Here is a 17516-nt window from a genome sequence, read left to right as displayed (position 1 = left end):
AATCCTAAAAGTGGAAAACATTTAAACCCTGATTTCCAAACCAAATGAGTAAGATTTTCAGTACTGTTTTCTGAGAAACATACTTAAAATATTTAAAAAGCTATTTTATTGAAGTATATATATTGAATTATTTGATCAAATACATAAAGTGCACTGGTTAAAGCTATTGTGCTGGTCTTGTGCTAATTAATATTTACACAGTAAATATCTAAGAGGCACATCATGTAATTTTTGTTACTGATAAAGAATGTGTACTTCAGTCAAAAATCCTTGAGTACCTAAGTCTTAAAGCCTCTTGTAACTCATCATGCACCTATCAGTCAATTCTCACCTGCTTCCTACTACCTAGTGAGTTCAAGGAACTTAGGTCATTTTTAACAGAAGCTTTAGAAGAAAATTCAGAAAACTCATAATGCAAACAACTATGGAACAAATTGCAAAAATCAAACGTTTGCATTTTCCATAACATTCCATTTCTTTGTTGATATATAGTTAAAATTTATTTTAATTACCCATAGCATTATTTAAAAATAGATGCATAAAACTTACTATTTTAGTAAATAGTAGGAGGCAAACATCTTCACAAAAATTAGATATTCAGCACAGCACTAATATGTTACTAATTCAGTAAGCATGCAAAAACTTCTGACAACTTCATGGGATGATTAAAAGTTCTAAATTACTTTAACTCCATCAACTCATAGGATAAGTCCAAAAAACCCAAACTTTATCATTTAAAGATGCCTTATTTCAGAATTAACAAACAACCTAATATCTCTAGATTAAATCTGGACACAGTCTTCCACATGAAACCTGTCATAACATAGAAGTTACTGGTACACTGGCCATTTCAGTGATGTATGCCTGAATAAGAAACAAGTGATATTAAATTATGCAAACTAGAAAAAAAATCACTGTGATGGACTGGGGAGTGAATTTTTTACTCCTACAAATATGTATACACCAAAAAACATACACACAGTATTACTGGCTAGCCGTTAGTGTGGTTATTCTGAATATGTTTACAATATAAAATCCTGGCCAAGAAGAAGGTTGGCCCCAAACAGTAATATAAATATTTAAGAAACAATTTTTTTTCTTGCCTATCAAAGGGTTTTTAAGGTATAGTTGGCATCTACCTTTGATATTCTAAGATTTGATGACAAGAGCTGACTTTTAATTATTCTAACAGGCTTAAAAATGACATGAAACTAAAGGAGTAAAATTTGTAAGACCACACATTGGTTTCTTCTGGGATGTTATCAAGTTAAACAAACCTTTTCAGATTTAAAAACTGAGTGATACTAAATTTTGAGGAATATTTAGAATTCACTGACACAGTTGTTCTGTGGTACTATCTTTAAACATAAATTCTCCAAATAGCACTATTTCAACTTTCCCCAAAATTCCAAAAGTTAAACCTTTTCAAATCTCATCTAGTGATTCAAAGTGAAGTAAACACAACTTTTGAACCATTGGTTAATCCATGCTATTAAGGGCACACACTAGCTAGAAGATACGTAGTAAAATTTAATTATCTAGAGTTAAGCAGAACTTCTAATACACTGATATTTACAAAGTTAATTTCTCTATGTCTACATGAAGGAAGTTCTTACAAATTATCCTACTTATAACTATCAAAATGAATATAGGATACTACCTGAGGAGGAGAAGGAGGGGAAAAAAATCCTAATACAAAGAAAGAAAAACAAGCAAAGCCTCCAAAAAAAAGGAGGGGGGGAGGGGAAAGGAGATAAATTTTGAATTTTGGTCACACAAATGAAAACCAAAAGCTTTCAGCTTCAAGCTCTGGGACCTGACGTCCAGCCTCTTGTTCTAAGTCCCTGTTCTAAGTATTTACACTTTGAAACAAAATAGTCAAAAGTCAATTCCTTAAAATGTTTTATGTCAATTATATCTAAAAACAAAACCATCAAAAAACACAAAAGCCAATTCCTTATGTTTTGTTACATCTAAGTTCAAAATGATGTTTATCTCCTTCCAAATGCTATAAATTCTACATAAAAATGAATAAATCCCATAGAAAGAATGAAATTCCTAGCTTTACTAGAGATTTGTACACTCTAGTTTTTGCTTTTACATTTTAAATCAAATGAAAGTTTCTGAGGTTTATTTAAAGCAGTATTAGAATAATACTATTTTTAAAAAGCAGGCTTGATAAATAAATAATTAGAGTATTTCTAAGTCCTTAGGAAAAAAAACCATAAGAGGAAAATACCAGGCAAATACCTTTTTATTCTTGGAGTAAATTGACTATTATTCTACAACAGTATAATCTGCTTCTTTGGATACCCTCACTCTCAGCCCCAACACAAAAGAAAAGTTTACTTACCTGAGTTTACTGAGGAATTATAAACACTACTGACTAAAAAAAAAAATTACTTTAAAAATATTTACTATTATTGATATTTTAAATATAAAAAACAGGTGTTTTCTAATCAGTGACAAACTGGTATCCTATTTTAAGGTGATAAAAAATACTACATTGCCCACAGTGTCACCCATTTAAAACAGGCTTCACTAAATCTATACTCCCATGTAAAATCAGATTCTTAGTAGTCTTGAAAGACAGTAAAACCTTTAGTTTGAAGGGACTCCTGTAATGAAAGCAATTCTTAGTACATACATAAATATGTCATCTTAAAAAAAGTTATATTACATCAGATGTGGAGAAAAATATTTAATCAACAACTGAAAAATTAACGTTAAGAGCTAGAATGAGTAATGGAAATCCAGTTCCTGAAACAGTATCTACTCGTGGCAGTCAAAGATTACTGTGAAGTGAGCTTATCCAGGTTTAGGGGCAAAAAGAAATATGGTGTAAGCTACTTGTTATTAGTTCTCACAAAAGAGGGCCAGATTTAATGAGCAATTTAAATACTAAGAATCTGCCAATCAATTTTTTTTTTTACTTTTCTTAAATTTAGTTATATTTTAATAAGCAATCTCTAGGCGTTCACCTCTAAAAGATCTGATGCACAAAAACACAGAAAATCTTCAAAGGGGGGAAAAATGTAACAAATAGTTTTAAGTTAGGCTGTTAAGGTTTACCAAAAACCTGTGTTTAAAAACAAATAGGGCAAGTGACTTTTAAAAAAGAACAAATCCATACTTAGGGAATATTAAGCAAAGTCTATGTGATACATACAATTACAATAAATGCAAGATTACGGTGTAACCTTGGATAATGTTAGATACTAATGCTAACTTCCCAAAAAATAACAAGTGCATGCTTTCCCTCTAGAAACTGGAAGATGCACCACTGCACACAGCAAAGATACCACAGGAGAACTGGGCCTGTTACAACCCCAAGGATAGGGTTAGAGATTAAACCATATCATTCAAATCCCCTGAATTCTAATTCCATCAATTCAAACATAAGCAAAATCTTTTTTTCAATTATATCACATGCATACATATTTGAATACAGGCACAGAAACTTGTCATTTTTATTTGGGTAACAAGAGTTTCTAAATTATGTTGAAAAATAAATCCTAATTATGACCACTCCTGTTAAAAAAAAAAAAAGCTTAGCACATTTTCCACAAATGATTTATGCAAAAGAAAAGAAAATACACATAGTTTTATAATATCTTAAACTTTTTTATTCCCTACCAGAGACATTGTCTTTCATTTTCTTTCAGTTTTCTACATTTTCAAGTTGAACCTGTATTTAATACTGCTGTAATCTGCTAAAGACATTAACTGATTGCTCTCCTAAATCTAAGGATTATATAGTTTTAGTATAAATATATATCACATATTTTCGTAAAATTTTGACAAAATCGAATAAGCATGCCTTGTTTTAAGTCCATGCTCCTTCCACTGTTTATAAAATCTGATTTAAAGATCAAAAATTCTTGGTTGTCATTCTTTAGCTATAACAGTCTTCCTTCTGAACTGCCACTCACGTCTTTACATAATAACAAGCAATAGAAAAACCAAAGAAATTATCTTAATCTTAGTTCTTCCTTTGACACTATAAAATAATGTCAACTTTTTTTTTTTAAATGAAACAAATACATCCAAAACTCAATACATTCAAATGAGCTGCGTCTCCTTTTAGGTATTACCTTCAAAGGCCACAGTTCATTCTCCTAACTATGCTACCACTGCTCAAAAGACCTTTACAACTCTTTTGGGATTGCCTTCAAAGCCAGTCGCATATTCCTACTATTACCTCAAAGATAGATTTAATTTTTGAAAACAGTAAAAAGACATTTGGTGCCAAATAATGGTTAACCATAGAACAATCAGAGCTTCCCAGGTGGTGCTAGTGGTAAAGAATCTGCCTGCCAATACAGGAGATGCAAGAGTCACGGGTTCAATCCCTGGGTCTCCAGAAGAGCCTCTGGGAGAGGAAATGGCAACCCACTCTAGTACTCTTGCCTGGAGAATCCCATGGATAGAGGAGCCTGGCGGGCTGCAGTCCATGGGGTCGCAAAAAGAGCTGGACTTGACTGAGCACAGCACAGCACACAGAACAAAAGTTGGATAATACTTTTTTAACAATTATGTAATCATAAAGTTAACAGTGTGTGTGACTTAAATTAGCTCTGAATACAATTCTGAAAGAGTAAAACCCAAGAGGTTTTGAGCAATGGTAGGCTGCTGGAATTAGGAAATAATTTTCCAGCATGACCACTATGCAGGGTAACATTCATTTAGCTGTCTATATTCTGGCATATTTGTTTAAAGTGAACATTCTGAGAGTTAGAATCTTTTAAAAAGGAGTTATCATTCTTTAAAAACAAAATTATTCCTTTAAAGTATCACTGTCAAAGTTAAGTACTACGCAAGTGTTTTGTTAGAAACTAATTCTCCTTATCAATAAAGACTACTTTTAAAAACTTGAAAGCAAATAACCAACTTATTTACTTCCAGGCTTTTTAAAATTATTAACTGAAGAAAAATAATTTGACATTTCTAAGGTACTAAAAAACAAAACAAAAATCCCACATGTAATAAAAACACATCAAGAACCAAACTACAATTTCTGAGCTGCACTGTTTATTTTGCTGCTTGAAACCTAAGTGACAGTATGCCACTATAATTATGGGGTTTCATCTAAACCTTTACTACACTGCAGGTACAGAAATATACGGACACATTTTTGGAGAATTGACATTTTGCAAAATGCAGCAAACATTTTAATTTATACATGAGAAAAGGAAGTGTTCAAAAGGGTATGCATTTCAAGTTATTGCAGGTTATTTGTGAGAGAATTTCTGCAGGTAAAACATGTTTAAATTTAACCAACAGTAGCGTGTCAGTGTATTTAAAATCATGACAAAAATCTTCTCTCTGGTCATGTTGCCCACGACAAATTACTATGATGTTGTATGTTTTAGGGCAAGATGTCAATACAGCATAAATCCCATGGCATTTTGGTTTTCTTCTGGAGATTAAAGCTGTTTTTTTTTTCTTGGGATAAATGCAGCAGCAAAACACAAACCAGTTGATCAAAAAAAGCACTTCTGCCATAACTCCAATAATTTTCAGGACACATCAACCGACAGTAGTTTTGCCATTCCCAGTTCTTTTAAGGGTTACATCTCTGCACTGTTGCCTTAAGTATGTCTGTAAAAGCTTGTTCTCTGTTAAGCCAGTTTACTGACTACAGCCTGGTTGAGAGAATTTAGTTGGTTGGTCCATTTATCTAGTGCAGTATATCGGGCACCACCCCTCTTCTGATGATCCAGTTCAAGGAGTTGGTTGACTTGATCAATTCGGCCATGTATAGTGCTGAAAATAAATAAAAGATGACATGTCTACAAACTGTTTTCACTAAACATATCTTTTGGACTTTATAAAAGTCACAATATCAATAAATGCAAAACAAAACAAAAAACCCTTCTGTAGTCTACATTAAATAGTTGCATTCAGCATTGATTTAACATTCATTAGCTTATTCAAACTTTAGACAAAAACCAGACTTCAGCTACCTTTCATCAATTTCACTGAAAGAACCAACAGACATATACTTACCCAACTAATCAAGAGCAAATGTAATATGAGAAGCTTTAAAAATAACATTTCTTGCCTTTAAGAAAGATACCATTTCCAAAGTAACAGATACCATACCTTATACTTTAAAAATGAAATAATACTATTCATTAAATAATTATCTAGCTATATATAGATCAGGGGCTTCCCAGGTAGCTCAGTGGTAAAGAACCCCCCAACCAATGCAGGAGACATAAGAGACACAGGTTCAATCCTGGGTGAGGAAGATCCCCTGGAGAAGGAAATGGCAGCTCACTCCAGTATTCTTGCCTGGAGAATCCCATGGACAGAGGAGCCTGGCGGGCTATAGTCCATAGGGTCGCAAAGAGTCGGACACAACTGAAGCAATTGAGCAGGCAGGCATATAAGGTCATATAGTGAATTAGAAATCTTTTGAAAAGTTATTTAGAACTTTTTCAAAGATCATGTGCTTAATATGATCATTCATTTATAAAAAGCCATCACATACACGTATCTCTTTCAATAGAAAACTACAGCCGAAGGGTGCTTTTTATGAAAAATCAAGAATTCAACTGCTACCTTTGCCATCATTATTCAAACTTTATGTCCTAAACATTTTGTGGAAAAAAAATAGTCAAGTACTTACTTATCCAATATGCACTGCACCAGCAAGCTCTCCACATCAGCTACATCTATGTTTAACTCCTAAGACAAAAGACTCATTATAATTCTAATTAACTTTTTAGAGGACTTTATGATTCTATATAAATATTATTTTAAATTCGATTCTACCACTTAAAAAAGAGAAAAGTTAAAACAAATTTCATTATCTGTTCAGAACACTGAGAACACAGGTCTGATAAAATTTCATTCTGTTAACTTTAAAAGTATATTCCTATGGTTGGGGTTAACAATATACATCAATTATCTATTTCAGCCACTACCTTCTCTCTTACAATTTTACTGAGGCTGAAGGAATCTTTAAAATGAAATGTAATGATTCCTTATTTCTCATTTCTTTTAACTCAATTTACACCAGGAACAGAAAAATTCACATTAGAAGGAAAACCTTAAGTTATGCTGTATTTTAAAAAATACTGTTACCAAGAATAACTCTTTTAAATATATACTGCATTTATTAATACAAATTATAATGAATATAAGTACCTTAGAAATAAAAGGAATATGTATTCTTGTGTAAGGCTTAATTAATTTTATAAGCACTTGTGTTCTGATGTTTCGCAAAAGCTCTGAAAGACAAAGTTAAAATAATACATTTATATTTACTAGTTTGTATACTTTATGAATCACTATGCACATCTAAATCGTATTAATTAACTATCATTTATCTTCTTAAAACGTATCTCTGTCTAGTGAGGGAATAAAGAATTTATATCTAAAAACATTTGAGTTCAACGTACAGTAGGATTAGAGGCACTCTTTCACATAAGTTTTTCTTGTTTCCATCTCTCTGATTTTGCTCATGTTGTAATACTATTTGAAATATCCTCTTGTGTTCTTAATAACACTCACTGCTCATCGTTTCCTCTATAATTTCCTCTTTCAAGAAGCTCTAATTTATACCAACTAGTCAAGTTCCTTCCTTTATGCTCTCTCATAAACTAGAATACTACATTTTATAAGGTGACTCTATAGTTTTTCCCAGTTCATGTACAGTGTCCTTTAAAAAAAATAGGAGCTCAGGAACAGAGCTTCTGTATTTTTTTTAATACCCACAAAATATAGTGTCATTCTCAGTTCAAATAAGAACTTTGTCTGTTGAGTGAAAGAGAAAGGAAGGTGAGTAACAAAAGAACATTACTTCCAAAGTATTCTTTGGATTTTCTTAATGCATCTGGCATTTAAGCATTTGAATGAATTGTTCCAGTTATTAAAAACCCTCAAATAGCTCCATAACAGGTAGGAACACTGGAGGTATAAGTGGCTCTAGAATAAAGAGACAATTTTTATCTTTGTTAATCAGAACTTATTAAAAATCTCATACATTTGTTGTTAGCCTACCTTTTCAAAATAAGTGCATCTTAGCATTATCTATAGCAGGCTGTTTTCAAAGCTCTGTTGTCAAAAATAAATCCTAAAAATTTACTTTGAACCTAAAAATCAGTAATAAACATGGAATAATATCTAAATCAGAAGGTAAAAGTGACAGCCTTCTTTTAAATGAAATGAACATCATGTAAAACTTGATTCCATTAGTAACATGAAATTAGCTACTGACATCTTTAAAACAGCCTTATAATTTTAAGGAATATCTTATTCTATGACAGCATTTAGAAACAAGTCTATATTTTGCAATAAACAGAAGAAAAATGGCTTAATTTCATGTAGCTCTACTAAGTATTGTTTGATAGTAGCAAAGAAAGTAACAGAATTCTGTCGCAGAAAGCATATACCTTCAATATGTTCCCTTATGAAAGGATCATCCATGATGTTGCTGTGATTTGTTTTTAGAATCTTTTCAAACTCGGTGATGTCATTATTCTGATAGGCACTAACAAAAAAAAGAAAAGCATAAATTTTGTCAAACATGAAGAAGTCGTATATTAAATCAGATAATCCAAAGAGCCTGTTTCTTAATTTTTACATGAAAAAATCTAAATTACAGTTTCTGTCATGGAAATTTGAATTAAACACACACAGATCCTTCCGAAAATAAAATGAATTTTCTTTTAATGAATTTGGTTTTATAAAAGAAAGACAAATCATCTGGGGTTATATGTTATACACAGCTAATTAAAACCTCAAAGTCTTAGTATTGTTAAGAACTGACAAAAAAAAAAAAAAAAAAAGAACTGACAAATATTTAGTAATTGTTTAATGCTCAATGCTTTTAAGTTAAATTGTGCATTTAATCTCCAAGAAATTAGGTTTCATGTATACTACTGAATGGAGGAGTTTGAATATAAGACAGTATATCCTCTCTGAAGTTTACTCATAAATGCAGCTTCCTTAATTTTTATCTTCTAGAAAGGTACCAGCAACTGCCAAAACTTCTTAAAGGGAACATTTGACTCTCAGTTCTCTTTAGCCTTAAAATTCCATTGAACTATACAGCAGAAATATTGGTGGCAGATAACTAGTGGCAAATGGGATCCACGCACAAACTAGAGAGTGATGGACACTGCTGCAGAAGGTCAAAGGCTGATTTATGTTCATGATTGTCTGAGGTATTCACTATCTACTCTGAGGCACTATGGGGACTGCTAAAGGTGCTGAGAAGGAAGAAGCCAACCTTCTGGAAATGGCACCACTGTCTGCTTTATATGTAACACATATCATCAGCCACTCTGCACGCCCTCTGCTGTGCTTCCATCTGTTGGGTCGCAATGTAACTTCATGTTAGGGGCAGGTGATTCAAGTGCTTCAACAGGAATTATTTTCCTCTAGTCTGCTGGCAACTGACTAGGAAGATAAAATTAGGAAGCATTACTTTTCTCACCTACCCCAAATATATTATTGTAATATACTATAGGAGGATATGTTCAAATAGTGAAAACACTTGCACACAAAGATATTTTAACAAAGACACATTCTTCCAATGTTTAAGTGGCTTAAAAAAAACCTTATACAAAATGTGGGACACCACGGGCTACTTCTTTTAAAATTTATCATTAAAATAAGTTCTAGAGTTCCAATACAAACGCTTCTCTGGAGTAAACAGTGAGATAAGGTCTGACAAATCAGTACTTTAATCCATTTAATGCATTTAACCAGTTTAATTTGAACAAAATACTAATGTCCAGGGAAACACTTTCCTGCAGTATTTCTTTAAGAATTTTCAAGTTAAACTGTTGCTTAGAAATTTAACCTAATTTTTTTCTGAAGTATTATGAAATTAATCTCTAACCAAATAATCTAATGTGGCCAAATGTAAATAGAATAAACTGTTTGATATAAAGACAAAGAAACTGTCTTTTGAGCTTAAACAATATAATGATATAGGCTATAAGTACATAAAATTTATATTTAGGTGGCTTGTAATCTATAACCCAACAGTACTTTCTTAAATTAAAAAAAAAAAAAACTCTTAAGAGAGTGTCTGGTCATCTAAATTACCTAATACATATCTGAAAACAAACAAAAAAACTCAACCCTGCCTCACACCCCTAACTACACTCTTCCTGTCTTAGTAAACTCAGCTGATAGTCTAGAACAATGGACTCGAAACCCTGTAAGTCTCTCTCCTAGTTTTCTACAAAGAAAGCACAATAAATCATAGGCTACATTTATTTCTGGTCCAAAGAAACGTTTTTCTTGCTCACTGATTTTTTTTACAAAAACGTTTTCTTTTCTAGGCTTTTGCTTGGTTTTTCTTTCCTTTTTTTTTTTTTTTAAAAATATTAATTGATGATGGCAGGTTTTTCAGCTATTAGCCATCATTAGTCATATCTTTCTCCACAGAAGGCAACAATAAATCCTTAGGTTTCCTAACAGTATGACCCTTCCGCTGCTCTTTACATTAGAAAATTAGCTGAGGCAAATTTATTTAATGTGATTTTTTTATCTTGTCAATTAAGCAAATATACAAGTAAACAAACTGTCTCACTGAAAATTCTTGACTTAGGTAGACCAATTCATAATTTCATTTTGGATTAAGGCAGGTAGAAACTGTAACACTGTGCAATCGTTTTAAAACCTCTATAGCTTTCTACTGAGAAACAGTATGTGTATACACACACAAAGATAATGAGAAAAAAAAGTGGTAAATACTTACAAAATCTTGTGAGTAATAGAAACAGTATAATGACTTCAAAAATTTTACAAACTTTTGTATACTTCAAGTCAAAATAATACGTTGAGTATTAACTGAATTCTGAAAAATTCTCTCTGTTCTCTTCTTTATTCACTGCTTTAAGGTAATTTATCTTAACTGAAATATTAAATCTTACCTTACTAAATTCGTCATTGCTAGAATTTCTGGATCATTTTTGTAAGGTTTGGCCTGGTTAGGAAAAAAAAAAAGGATTAACTATGTTTATGTACAAAGAAAGAATAACATTTATTTTCACAAGAGACAGCTGACAGAAATGAACAATCAGAGCACAAACATACCTCCTGTGAGTCAAATGGATTTATTCCCGATTTCATTAGCATATTTGCTAAGACTAAATATTTTAAGCAAGTGGTTCGTCGTGGACTTCCCGATTCATCATAATTCTTAAAGGCTTCAAAAAAATCAGTGTGTGCCTTTTCAAATTCACCTTCTCTCAAGTGCATTTTACCACCACATTCTGTAAAGAATAAAACAGGAGAAAAGAGGACATTTTCAGTTCTGTAATAATAAGACTGACCACTTCATAAAAATCAAATGAAAACTATTTCAGTAGCTTCTAGTCTTTTAATTCTATAACCTGAAGAGTACTAGCTCCTGAAGTGGACAAAGGGCACATACTGAATTCTAAAAACCAAGCTCTTCATTAAACATCAGCCAAACAAGCATTTGCAAATCTTTATTCTCAGTTGAAACAGAAAGTAATTTTATCAAAATTACAATGAGGTGGACTTCCCTGGTGCTACAAGTGGGTAGGAATCTGCCTGCCAATGCAAGGGACACCGGTATGATCCCTGGTCTGGGAAGATTCCACACGCTGCAGAGAAACTAAGCCCATGCTACCACAACTACTGAGCCCGAGTTCTAGAGCCTGCAAGCTCCAACTACAGAGCCCACGTGCTGAAACTACTTAAGCCCGTGTGCCTAGAGCCTGTGTTCTGCAACAAGAAGCCCATGCACCACAATGAAGAGTAGCCCCCAACTTGCTGCAGCTAGAGAAAGCACATGCACAGCAACAAAGACCCAGAGAAACCAAAAATCATAAATAAAGATAAATAAGAATAATAAGAAATTCTTGAAACAAAACTACAATGAAGTACCAAACTCATACCGGTCAGAATGCCATCGTTAAGAAGTCTATAAATAACAAGGTGTGGAGAAAAGAGAACCCTCCTACACTATTTTAGTTGTAAAAATAATGTAAGTTATTTCAATGTAATGTAAGTTATTATAATGAATTTAAGTTGGTACAGTCACTATGGAGAATAGTATGGAGGTTCCTCAGAAAACTCAAAATAGAATTACTACATATGACCCAGCAATCCCACTCCTGGGCATGTATCTGGGCAAAACCATGACCCAAAAGACACACGGCCCCTATGTGTACAGCAGCACTGTTCACAGGAGCCACGGCGCGGGAACCACCTAAACACACACCGACAGGTGAGTGGATAAAGACGATGTGATACACACATAGAACGGGATACTGGCCATAGAAAAGAACAAAACAGTGCCACTTGCTGCAACATGGATGCAACGAGAGTTCACCATACTAAGTAAATTAAGCCAGAAAAAGAAAGACAAATACCATATGGTATCACTTATATAAAATAAAGTTGCAAATAAACCTATCTACAAAACAGACTCACTGATGTAGAGAACAAACATGTGGTTGCCAAGGAGGAGTAGGGAGGAGGGAGTCTGGGATTAACAGATGCATACTATTACATACAGAATAGATAAACAACAAGGTCCTAATGTACAGCACAGGGAACTATATACAATATCCTGTGATAAACCGTAATGGAAAAGACAATAACAAATATGTATATATATGTATAACCGAGTCACTTTGCTATGCAGTAGAAATTAACACATTGTAAATCAACAATATTTTAGTAAAAAAATCACTAAAACAGAAGGTAATTTTATATAACAATTCAAGAATAGAACTTCTGATGGTGAATTTTCTATTAATAATTTACTGATATAAGTTTTAAAAAGACAAAAATTCATCCTAACTCCTTACTAAGACTAGATCATTTCATTTGACTTTACTACTCTGCCATTTATTTTCACTAAAACAGATACAACCGTCAGAGTTAATCAGTCATAATACAAGGACATCTTGGTATCTTCCCATAACACTGTCCAACCTTTGCAAACCAAACTTGCCTCTGATAACTCCCATGATCAATGGATGAGGGATGGCAGACTTGATGTGAAGTGACTGTTCATAGAGTGCTTTAAGTTTTTTGTTATTTTTCTGTGCCGTGTACATTTGAATTTCCAAAGCATATATTTCTAATAACTGTGTGCCTTTTTTCAGGTCATCTTCTCCATCATCAGTCTGGGGAAACAAATAATGAAAGTCTAGTGAAGACAGGATTCAGAGTCAACAGAGTGATTTTTGAGTTAGTCTGAGAACCTTACATTTATGATACTAATTCTGTGGGAACATGAATTACAAATTTCAACTGACACCTAGATTACTAAGAATATGACTGTCAATGGCCAAAAAGGAACCCACATGGCCTTTGTACTTTACAGTTATTCGATAAGGTTTTTTTTTAATGTACAAAAGTTGCAATGTTTTCTTTTATTCAGGAGATTATTTATAGTCTTCCCCAAATCTTCACAAGCATTTTAGATCCACTGATTCAATTAAAAGCACTTTGTGCTTTCAATCAAGTGCCTTTCTAGTGCCAGGTGCTCAGTCTACCTTGGGGAAATACAGAGTTAAATAAGCCAATGTCTTGGTCTCAAAAAGTTCACAATATAGAAGACCGATATGCCAACAGATAAGTTATAATTTAAATGATAATAATTCTAGCTGAACCATCAGCGAAGTCCCAAGGATGGAAGAGAAGATTAATTCTCTTGGGGGATGTTAAAGGAATAACAAAGGTGGTCACATTTGAGTTTGTCTTTGAAAGATGATCAATAGCCCACAAACACAAGCCGTGAAAAACAGAATATGGTTGACAGTCAGATAATCATAAATATCAAGCACTGACATAAGCAACGCCAAAATTTATTATTTTTTGGGTCTTCTAACTTAAAATTTTCCTTTAGTTATCCACTAACAAAACACAATCAGACTAATAAAGATGATATGTAAGACAATCTGTAGGTTCAGATTACCATGCATCTCTCCTATTTTTTAACGCAATTTACAATCCAGATAGCGTTTCCCTTATGCTACAAAATAAACCAAGCAAAAACTTCTCTAGAGGGTTTTTTCATATTCCTTATGTATATACTGAAAGATTTCTTTCACTTAGAAATGTCTTCTGTATGATTTTCATTTCACATGGAACTGAGTACACAGCTGTTTATGCATCAGACTAAGCCTTCCTTAGGAACGTGAAGATAAAAAACAATCCATAAATGACTGATATGCCTTATAAACTGAAACTATTATGAAACATAAAACATTTTCATGTTTATAAAAACCAAAAAAGGTAACATTATTAAATGAAAATATGTGAAGATGATTTAGAACACTCTTCTGATCAACGTTTTCCTCATTCACAGAAATAAAACATATAATTAATAGTACACAGTATGAAAACGATAATGTTCAAAAGATTTTGTATTGGATTTGGATCTGTGTATGTGCATTTTTAAAGCTAGTTGATAAAGTTTACATGTTTTTATACTTTTTTTGTTTTTATACTTTTAAATCATTAAAATCAACCTGAAACATGGTCTTGAAAAAAAAAAGTACATAGCATTCAAAGAGCATAAGAATATTTAAAACAGCATTTTTATTTAATACTTGAACTAATATCAAGTAACTTATTAATCAAGACAAAAAACGAAATACAAAATTACAGCTCACACTTAAAAGTTATAGAGGTGTACTATGGCTTCACAAGTTTATAAATTAAATGAAAAACTCAGTACCTCTATCTCCCTAGTCACAGTTCAGGTGCTTGATGAGGTGTAGCTGATGCAACCATATTGGAAAGCACAGATACAGAATGCTTCTAACATCACATGAAGTTCTATAGGACAGCATAGTTACAGTTCTACAGAGGATTCATACATGAAAACTAGAGTATAAAATATCTTTAAAATGTATGTCTACAACATCCTTTCTGATTTTCATAGGGTGTATAACTAAATATGAAATGCTTATTATTCTTAATATTAATGACTGGTCTGTTTATTGATACCTAAGCCTCATTCTTCAAAAATAAGGACTAAAATTATAATTAACAGAGGAAGTAATGTAATAGTCAGAAAAAATTAGCTTTCTGGTAACTTATTTTCCAAATTTTATTTTTGCAATGATGTTTTAAAATATCCCTAAGCAATGTTTCCAATATAATTTTTTCTTATGAAGAAACAGTATGAAAAAAAATAAAGAAAAGCTACCTGGCAGGATTGATGTAACTGGCGTAAAATTTTTTGAAGTTTTCCATATTCCTCTCGTTCTAAATATAATTTCCCCAGCTGTAAAAAAAATATACTTATTAAAATTAAAAGATTTCAACAGGAGAAGGTACATCTTTAGAGTTTACCAAGGATGCCCGCCCACTCTTCAAAAGAAAAAAAGTAATTATTACTGTTACCTTTGTGTTTGTCTTAAACCACAGTCTGTCATTCTTAGCATCTTTCAAAGCTTCCAGTGTTGTTTCATAGAATTCCTGCAGTAAATCCATCTGACATAAAAAATCAGAATTCTATAATTGTAAACAGCAAATTTGTACCTGTTAATAAAGTTAATTTGAGCAAACCAAAAGTGCATCTTTGAACTTTAATATACATAAGATACACTAGCTGTATCTTACTGAATGTCTGTGACAGTCCACAAAATTAACAAACCTTAGCAAAAGTACAGACCAAATTTACAAAAAGTGCGAACATGTGTTTTTATGCATTTAAAATAAAACCCAGAAAATGTGTAATGCTCTAATAGTATAGGTTTGTCCTTTCAAATCTAATAACTCATTTTATGTTAGCAAAGGAAATGGCAAACACAAGAACTGTGCGCGTGCTCAGTTGCTCAGTAGTGTCCAAGTCTTTGACACCCACTGTTTATTATGAATGGTATGCATCTTACGCACTGAACTCTTATTTGGGAACTACTATGTGGCAAACACTAAGTAAGCAGCTAAAGAAACTAAGAATAAGCCTCTTTCCTCAAAAATTCTTCTGTAAATGTGACTAATCCATTAACTGGACTACAAATTTTTGTTACTGATAAATTGTTGGAGTTGAGGGGAGGGAAAAGTTAAGCACAATTTTAGCTTTGTCTAACACCATCAGTTCACAGTCTGAAAATGACTTTTTTAATGGAAATTGCCATTTGTTTTGCATTATGATAAGCTCCTCTGTTCCCTCCTCCCACTTTTGGCTCTACCTTTGTGTGAATACCTGATTCTTTAGATATTTAACAGGATCAGGGGGTAAGAGGGCCATGGCAACAGGCAAACTTGATACTTTCAGAAAAGGCTGTCTATTTATTCATGACTGTCGATTGCACAGTGAGTAAGTGCTGCCCAACTAATATCTATACTTACTTTCATAAGACAAAAAGTTTACATATAACAGTATGAAGCAACACACAATCTTGCTGAAAATTACTTAGTTCTGCCCCCACTGTCTGATATAATATTTAAAAATAATGTACAAAAAATATTATGATGTGACATGTTTGTAAAACCCAGGAAACATTTTTCCACTTAAGATAAGCCCCAATATACTGGGAAGCCCTGAATTAGTGCCATGAAGTGTTAATGTTCTAAACATAATTTTATCTTCCTCTATTTCCATTACATATATTTTAGATATAAAAATAATAAACTTCAAGAAATAAAAATGACATTTAGTAGAAAAGACAGAATGAAAGACTGGTTCTGAGGTGAACATATTTTGAGTATGAAAAGTATCAAATGTTCTGAGAAACGCTAAGTGATACAGAAAATACTTCTTGTGCTCAAATATCATGGCATAGTAAAGCTGAAACTTAGAGGACTATGTTGCTTAGAAGAATATGAACAAATTAATTATTTTAGCAATAAACTAAAATCATCATTGCTTTTCTTAATAATCAAAAACTAAAATAATGAAACACTATCATTCCTCATGTCCACTGTAGTATTATCATTAGCCCTTTCTTTCATCATCCATCTATCCTTTGTAGAAGCATTTACTGACTACCTAATGAGTAATGCCAACTACTAATTGTAATGAATACAGATTCTCCTCCCAAGGATCTCTCTCTAATCAAATCTACACAAAGAACCTACGATTCACTGTTAGGTTATTAACAGTTCAAGAAGGCTAGTTGAAGTGCTGATGATGTCCATTAGAAACTGCATGGGAGTCTAATATAAGTCTGCAAAACCTATGTGCAGATAATGTTAGTGTCTGAAGATATTATTTGAAAAGATAAAGCTTGGGTTATTCCCTTTTAATGCTATATACTTTCCTGTAACCAAGAAAATAGCATACATTATTTTAAAAGCATACTAAAATTAAAACTAGCATAACAGCTTAAATAGAACTTCTAGGTCTTAAAAACAAAAAACAAAGCTCTTAAGTATAAACATACTGATAAATACCAAGAGGGAAAAACAGACTCTAACCTGCTTAGAAGTAGAGATATAATCAAGAATAGAATTAATGGATTTTTCAGAATAATTTCTTGTGACAGCACTCCGAATATAGGTCAATAGTTGTTTATATCTGTTCATCATTTCTGGAAAGTTTGTCTGTGAGGGAA

General features: G+C 32.5%; 1 protein-coding gene across 3 annotated transcripts in view; it reads right to left on the bottom strand.

The window, feature by feature from the left end:
- Positions 1-3440: 3440 nt before the first annotated feature.
- Positions 3441-17516, bottom strand: part of COPS2 (COP9 signalosome subunit 2) — a 28046-nt gene continuing 13970 nt past the window's right edge. For 2 of the 3 annotated variants that reach the window (XM_065940368.1, XM_065940370.1), the window contains 10 exons: positions 17380-17505; positions 15361-15471; positions 15164-15241; positions 12956-13130; positions 11062-11240; positions 10899-10951; positions 8403-8500; positions 7156-7238; positions 6635-6693; positions 3441-5766 (listed from right to left, as the gene is read on the bottom strand). In XM_065940368.1, coding sequence (XP_065796440.1) covers positions 5622-5766; positions 6635-6693; positions 7156-7238; positions 8403-8500; positions 10899-10951; positions 11062-11240; positions 12956-13130; positions 15164-15241; positions 15361-15471; positions 17380-17505 — 1107 coding nt within the window. In that variant the 3' untranslated portion in view covers positions 3441-5621. The remainder of the gene's footprint in view (positions 5767-6634; positions 6694-7155; positions 7239-8402; positions 8501-10898; positions 10952-11061; positions 11241-12955; positions 13131-15163; positions 15242-15360; positions 15472-17379; positions 17506-17516) is intronic. The other variant, XM_065940369.1, reaches the window with a different exon arrangement.

This window comes from Muntiacus reevesi, chromosome 7, assembly GCF_963930625.1.
Source record: "Muntiacus reevesi chromosome 7, mMunRee1.1, whole genome shotgun sequence".
Lineage (NCBI taxonomy): Eukaryota > Metazoa > Chordata > Mammalia > Artiodactyla > Cervidae > Muntiacus > Muntiacus reevesi.
This window is presented reverse-complemented; position numbering and strand designations above follow the sequence as displayed.